At 42.3% G+C, this 8,367-nt stretch overlaps 1 protein-coding gene across 1 annotated transcript; it reads left to right on the top strand.

The window, feature by feature from the left end:
- Positions 1 to 669: 669 nt before the first annotated feature.
- Positions 670 to 2,666, top strand: BESB_075910 (uncharacterized protein; the record flags this gene model as incomplete). The annotated part of the gene is made up of 4 exons (XM_029365952.1): positions 670 to 1,107; positions 1,787 to 1,845; positions 2,007 to 2,130; positions 2,526 to 2,666. The coding sequence occupies 4 exons, from the start codon at positions 670 to 672 to the stop codon at positions 2,664 to 2,666; spliced, it is 762 nt and encodes a 253-aa protein (XP_029214829.1).
- Positions 2,667 to 8,367: the final 5,701 nt, after the last annotated feature.

The raw sequence follows: 8,367 nt of genomic DNA, 5'->3' as shown, positions 1-8,367 counted from the left end.
GAGGCCGCGGACCTCGTTTTTTTAGGAAGCCTAGCGCATGCAGGGCACATTGGCTTCCGCCCAGAGGGGAGGCAAACCGGAGGCGGAGGCAGTTTGCGTGTTTCTCGATGCGCCGCAGTGCCTCGACGGCGTCGCGTGCCCGCCCGTCTGTTGCCGTTTGTTCGAGGGACAGGCGGCGCCTTCTCACCGTCTCGCGCCTCTCTGAGCGCCAGTCTCCGCTCCTCTTCGCTGCCAGGCCGCGCGAGGCTGCGTGGGACGCCAGAGGCGCTTCCTTGCAGATCGCCGCATGCACGTGGACTTGTTTTATGCGTGGGCTTGAGGGACTCGTTCGCGCGTCAGCTTCCTCGCTCTCTCGTGGCGGCGCCTGTATCTCTGACATCTGCGTCTGCGCGCACTGCCGGCTGGCTTCTCCGTCTGTCTTCGTTTTTCTTTCTTCCCGTGTCTCTTTCTTTGTCTTTCTCTCTCTTTCTCTCTCTCTGTCGCGGTCGCCTTGCGTCACGCCGTCGCTGAAGAGGGCGCGCGGGCGGTTCGCTTCACCTTCGGCGTATCTCGCGCCCGCGTCTGTGCGTCTGCGCGTGTGTGTGTTGCGCAGAGTTGAAGGGCTCGGCGTTGCCGGCGTCGACGCAGGGCACGAGCACGTTGTGGTTTGAGATGTTTTTCATTCCGCCAATGCCTGACAACGTGGATTGCCGGATCCGCCGCAGGTGCAGAGAGCAGCAACGACGTCTGGATGCAGGTCACGAAGAAGTGGACTGGCGACTTTTCCAAGTACCAAAAGATGTATCGCGAGTGGTTTCCACAGGCTCCGGGCGACCGGCGCTTCCTCTGTACGGCGGAGCATATGCAGACCCGCGGGATCTTCCCGCTGCCCAGCTTCGTGGCGCCTATCGCCGTCCCGAGTCAGATCTCCGCAGAAGGCGAATTGCTCCACTGGATCAACAACATCACCTTCGTCTCGCCGCCCAAGCAAATGCGCGACGGAAAAATCGCCCCGGTGGCAGGTTCCCTCGACGATCCTCACCACCCGGAAAGGCGGCGTCAACGACCACGCCGTCCTCCTCTGCTGCTGCCTCCTCGGCTTGGACTACGACGCCTACGTCTGCAAAGGTGGGCGTCCCCATGCGCGTCCCTGCGCCGATTCACGTGTATCCTATTCGCCCATAACTCCCTCTTGCAGGGCTTCGCGACAGCGGCGAACCGAACGCAACGTGTGCAAATAGCGCATGGCCGCCTTCATATATATATATATATATATATATATATATATATATATATATATATATATATATATATGTATATATATGAAAACATATATATATTTTTTTGTATATGCGTATTCTTGCACGGACCACATGTCGATGCTTCTGTGGACAGTGGTGGGGAGTGCTCAGCGAGACGGGCACACGAGTCTTTTTCGAATCAGCCACGCGGACGTGGGGAGCCTTTGCCCGGTACTGCCTAGGGATTCGGCGCCCGCGTCGCGGTTCCATGCAGAGGCCGAACGCCGCATGCGTGGGCGAACGCGCGTGTGTTTCGTAGAGGGAGAGAAAGCGCGTAAAGCATCTACAATCATAAACATGCACGCATCTTTATTATATATATATATATATATTGGTATGTGAATCGACCCCTGTATCGGCAACGGGAGGCAGTCGCGCACGCATGCTGGCGGTGGCGACGTAGTTCCGCACGCGTGTTGGGTGTGTGCGTTATTTGCGGTTGCGCTCCCAGGCACGAACGAACAACGGGCAAGATGAGCACGTTTGGGTGATGACGCGACATGCAGGGGGCTGGGTTAATGATGTGGGAAGTCACGACGAAGAAGCGATACAACCTGCCGTACAGGTGAGTCCATCGCTCGCCGCAGAACGCAGAATGCGCGTCTGTCACGTTTGTTGATGCGGCGGAGTCTTTTGCAGCTGGCGTCGACGAGCGGCTCTGTGTGGATTTCCGCCTCGCAAAAAAAGTAACGCTTGCGTCTCGGTCTGGCTGTCCAACCTGTCCAGGTGGGGATATCCGTCTAAGGGGCCGCCGAAGGGGTTCGCGGCGAAATATGAGCAGCAAATCAACGAGAACGCCGAGAAATTCTGGGAAGGGATGTATCTGCAAGAGTGGTACGAGTGGTCGCTGGTGAGTCCTCCTGTCTCTTCTGCTTGGGTTCGGACTTTTCTTCCTTCTCTCTTCTTCCGCCTCGTAGATGCTCTCCGTCCCGTCAGCATCGTCTTCTCGTCGTCGCGCCGCCGCGCAAACCGCCCGCACGATCTTTACCAGCGGCGCGCCGAGACAGCAACATTCGTATATACATATATGCATTCATGTCTGTATATAGATATGTTTATATATGTGCATCTGTGAGATGTGGCCCCCGTGTTTCGCCTTTACTGGTTTTTATATATTTGTATTTGCATTGTATGCACGCATGTGTGTATGCGTGCATGTATCTCCGCTGTGGTCACACAGGCAGTAGCTCTCGTATGTGTGCGGAGACGCGGACTTCCCCTGTCTTCTTTCTCCTCGGTTCACAGCACCAGGGGCAGCTTGCGCAGGCGGAGGCGATTGCCAACGCGAACGCGGTTCCAGACGTTGAGCTTTACGGCGACGAGTTTGTTTCCGACGAGGTCGTCGACCCGGAGATGGTCTTAATGGAGGAAACGGAAAATTTTTGACGAGGAACGGGCATACGGTGCAATCGGCGCAGTCAAGAGCAAAGTCGACAAGGACAAAGTCCTCAAAGTGCTTCGCACGCAAATCGAGCAGCTACCCATCACCCCCATGAAGGTCAGCCGAAATCAAGACACGCGCAGACCTCCCGCCGGGGCGGGGGTATGTGCCCCGTGTGTCCTACACATATGTTTGGATGTGTATATATCTGTATGCGTGTCCTGTTTTCATGCGCATATGTATATGTTTGTGTGTTTGTGATCTGAGTCGACATATATATATGTATATATCTGTATGCGTGTCCTGTTTTCATGCGCATATGTATATGTTTGTGTGTTTGTGATCTGAGTCGACATATATATATGTATATATCTGTATGCGTGTCCTGTTTTCATGCGCATATGTATATGTTTGTGTGTTTGTGATCTGAGTCGACATATATATATGTATATATCTGTATGCGTGTCCTGGTTTTCATGCGCATATGTATATGTTTGTGTGTTTGTGATCTGAGTCGACATATATATATATATGTATATATCTGTATGCGTGTCCTGTTTTCATGCGCATATGTATATGTTTGTGTGTTTGTGATCTGAGTCGACATATATATATGTATATATCTGTATGCGTGTCCTGTTTTCATGCGCATATGTATATGTTTGTGTGTTTGTGATCTGAGTCGACATATATATATGTATATATCTGTATGCGTGTCCTGTTTTCATGCGCATATGTATATTTTTGTGTGTTTGGGATCTGAGTCGACATATATATATGTATATATCTGTATGCGTGTACTGGTTTCATGCGCATATGTATATGTTTGTGTGTTTGTGATCTGAGTCGACATATATATATGTATATATCTGTATGCGTGTCCTGTTTTCATGCGCATATGTATATGTTTGTGTGTTTGGGATCTGAGTCGACATATATATATGTATATATCTGTATGCGTGTCCTGGTTTCATGCGCATATGTATATGTTTGTGTGTTTGTGATCTGAGTCGACATATATATATGTATATATCTGTATGCGTGTCCTGGTTTCATGCGCATATGTATATGTTTGTGTGTTTGTGATCTGAGTCGACATATATATATGTATATATCTGTATGCGTGTCCTGTTTTTCATGCGCATATGTATATGTTTGTGTGTTTGTGATCTGAGTCGACATATATATATGTATATATCTGTATGCGTGTCCTGTTTTCATGCGCATATGTATATGTTTGTGTGTTTGTGATCTGAGTCGACATATATATATGTATATATCTGTATGCGTGTCCTGTTTTCATGCGCATATGTATATGTTTGTGTGTTTGTGATCTGAGTCGACATATATATATGTATATATCTGTATGCGTGTCCTGTTTTCATGCGCATATGTATATGTTTGTGTGTCTGGGATCTGAGTCGACATATATATATGTATATATCTGTATGCGTGTCCTGGTTTCATGCGCATATGTATATGTTTGTGTGTTTGTGATCTGAGTCGACATATATATATGTATATATCTGGATGCGTGTCCTGTTTTCATGCGCATATGTATATGTTTGTGTGTTTGTGATCTGAGTCGACATATATATATGTATATATCTGTATGCGTGTCCTGTTTTCATGCGCATATGTATATGTTTGTGTGTTTGTGATCTGAGTCGACATATATATATGTATATATCTGTATGCGTGTACTGGTTTCATGCGCATATGTATATGTTTGTGTGTTTGTGATCTGAGTCGACATATATATATGTATATATCTGTATGCGTGTCCTGTTTTCATGCGCATATGTATATGTTTGTGTGTTTGGGATCTGAGTCGACATATATATATGTATATATCTGTATGCGTGTCCTGGTTTCATGCGCATATGTATATGTTTGTGTGTTTTGTGATCTGAGTCGACATATATATATGTATATATCTGTATGCGTGTCCTGTTTTCATGCGCATATGTATATGTTTGTGTGTTTGGGATCTGAGTCGACATATATATATGTATATATCTGTATGCGTGTCCTGTTTTCATGCGCATATGTATATGTTTGTGTGTTTGTGATCTGAGTCGACATATATATATGTATATATCTGTATGCGTGTCCTGTTTTCATGCGCATATGTATATGTTTGTGTGTTTGTGATCTGAGTCGACATATATATATGTATATATCTGTATGCGTGTCCTGGTTTCATGCGCATATGTATATGTTTGTGTGTTTGTGATCTGAGTCGACATATATATATGTATATATCTGTATGCGTGTCCTGGTTTCATGCGCATATGTATATGTTTGTTGTGTTTTGTGATCTGAGTCGACATATATATATGTATATATCTGTATGCGTGTCCTGTTTTCATGCGCATATGTATATGTTTGTGTGTTTGTGATCTGAGTCGACATATATATATGTATATATCTGTATGCGTGTCCTGTTTTCATGCGCATATGTATATGTTTGTGTGTTTGTGATCTGAGTCGACATATATATATGTATATATCTGTATGCGTGTCCTGGTTTCATGCGCATATGTATATGTTTGTGTGTTTGTGATCTGAGTCGACATATATATATGTATATATCTGTATGCGTGTCCTGTTTTCATGCGCATATGTATATGTTTGTGTGTTTGTGATCTGAGTCGACATATATATATGTATATATCTGTATGCGTGTCCTGTTTTTCATGCGCATATGTATATGTTTGTGTGTTTGTGATCTGAGTCGACATATATATATGTATATATCTGTATGCGTGTCCTGTTTTCATGCGCATATGTATATGTTTGTGTGTTTGTGATCTGAGTCGACATATATATATGTATATATCTGTATGCGTGTCCTGTTTTCATGCGCATATGTATATGTTTGTGTGTTTTGTGATCTGAGTCGACATATATATATGTATATATCTGTATGCGTGTCCTGGTTTTCATGCGCATATGTATATGTTTGTGTGTTTGTGATCTGAGTCGACATATATATATGTATATATCTGTATGCGTGTCCTGTTTTCATGCGCATATGTATATGTTTTGTGTGTTTGTGATCTGAGTCGGACATATATATATGTATATATCTGTATGCGTGTCCTGTTTTCATGCGCATATGTATATGTTTGTGTGTTTGTGATCTTGAGTCGACATATATATATGTATATATCTGTATGCGTGTCCTGTTTTCATGCGCATATGTATATGTTTGTGTGTTTGTGATCTGAGTCGACATATATATATGTATATATCTGTATGCGTGTCCTGTTTTCATGCGCATATGTATATGTTTGTGTGTTTGTGATCTGAGTCGACATATATATATGTATATATCTGTATGCGTGTCCTGTTTTCATTGCGCATATGTATATGTTTGTGTGTTTGTGATCTGAGTCGACATATATATATGTATATATCTGTATGCTGTCCTGGTTTCATGCGCATATGTTATGTTTGTGTGTTTGTGATCTAGTCGACATATATATATGTATATATCTGTATGCGTGTCCTGTTTTCATGCGCATATGTATATGTTTGTGTGTTTGTGATCTGAGTCGACATATATATATGTATATATCTGTATGCGTGTCCTGGTTTTCATGCGCATATGTATATGTTTGTGTGTTTGTGATCTGAGTCGACATATATATATGTATATATCTGTATGCGTGTCCTGGTTTTCATGCGCATATGTATATGTTTGTGTGTTTGGGATCTGAGTCGACATATATATATGTATATATCTGTATGCGTGTCCTGGTTTCATGCGCATATGTATATGTTTGTGTGTCTGGGATCTGAGTCGACATATATATATGTATATATCTGTATGCGCTGTCCTGGTTTCATGCGCATATGTATATGTTTTTTTTGTGTGTTCTGGGATCTGAGTCGACATATATATATGTATATATCTGTATGCGTGTCCTGGTTTCATGCGCATATTGCCTATATGGTTGTCATGCGTAGTGTTTGGGATCTGAGTCGACATATATATATATATATGTATATATCTGTATGCGTGTCCTGGTTTCATGCGCATATGTATATGTTTGTGTGTTTGTGATCTGAGTCGACATATATATATGTATATATCTGTATGCGTGTCCTGGTTTCATGCGCATATGTATATGTTTGTGTGTTTTGGGATCTGAGTCGACATGTATATATGTATATATCTGTATGCGTGTCCTGTTTTTCATGCGCATATGTATATGTTTGTGTGTCTGGGATCTGAGTCGACATATATATATGTATATATCTGTATGCGTGTCCTGTTTTCATGCGCATATGTATATGTTTGTGTGTTTGTGATCTGAGTCGACATATATATATGTATATATCTGTATGCGTGTCCTGTTTTCATGCGCATATGTATATGTTTGTGTGTTTGGGATCTGAGTCGACATATATATATGTATATATCTGTATGCGTGTCCTGTTTTCATGCGCATATGTATATGTTTGTGTGTTTGTGATCTGAGTCGACATATATATATGTATATATCTGTATGCGTGTCCTGTTTTCATGCGCATATGTATATGTTTGTGTGTTTGTGATCTGAGTCGACATATATATATGTATATATCTGTATGCGTGTCCTGGTTTCATGCGCATATGTATATGTTTGTGTGTTTGTGATCTGAGTCGACATATATATATGTATATATCTGTATGCGTGTCCTGTTTTCATGCGCATATGTATATGTTTGTGTGTTTGTGATCTGAGTCGACATATATATATGTATATATTGTATGCTGTCCTGTTTTCATGCGCATATGTATATGTTTGTGTGTTTGTGATCTGAGTCGACATATATATATGTATATATCTGTATGCGTGTCCTGGTTTCATGCGCATATGTATATGTTTGTGTGTTTGTGATCTGAGTCGACATATATATATGTATATATCTGTATGCGTGTCCTGTTTTCATGCGCATATGTATATGTTTGTGTGTTTGTGATCTGAGTCGACATATATATATGTATATATCTGTTATGCGTGTCCTGGTTTCATGCGCATATGTATATGTTTGTGTGTTTGTGATCTGAGTCGACATATATATATGTATATATCTGTATGCGTGTCCTGGTTTCATGCGCATATGTATATGTTTGTGTGTTTGGGATCTGAGTCGACATATATATATGTATATATCTGTATGCGTGTCCTGTTTTCATGCGCATATGTATATGTTTGTGTGTTTGGGATCTGAGTCGACATATATATATGTATATATCTGTATGCGTGTCCTGTTTTCATGCGCATTATGTATATGTTTGTGTGTTTGGGATCTGAGTCGACATATATATATGTATATATCTGTATGCGTGTCCTGGTTTCATGCGCATATGTATATGTTTGTGTGTTTGGGATCTGAGTCGACATATATATATATATATATATATATATGTATATATCTGTATGCGTGTCCTGGTTTCATGCGCATATGTATATGTTTGTGTGTTTGTGATCTGAGTCGACATATATATATGTATATATCTGTATGCGTGTCCTGGTTTCATGCGCATATGTATATGTTTGTGTGTTTGGGATCTGAGTCGACATGTATATATGTATATATCTGTATGCGTGTCCTGTTTTCATGCGCATATGTATATGTTTGTGTGTCTGGGATCTGAGTCGGCATATATATATGTATATATCTGTATGCGTGTCCTGTTTTCATGCGCAT

This window comes from Besnoitia besnoiti (genome assembly GCF_002563875.1).
Source record: "Besnoitia besnoiti strain Bb-Ger1 chromosome Unknown contig00079, whole genome shotgun sequence".
Taxonomy (NCBI): domain Eukaryota; phylum Apicomplexa; class Conoidasida; order Eucoccidiorida; family Sarcocystidae; genus Besnoitia; species Besnoitia besnoiti.
This window is presented reverse-complemented; position numbering and strand designations above follow the sequence as displayed.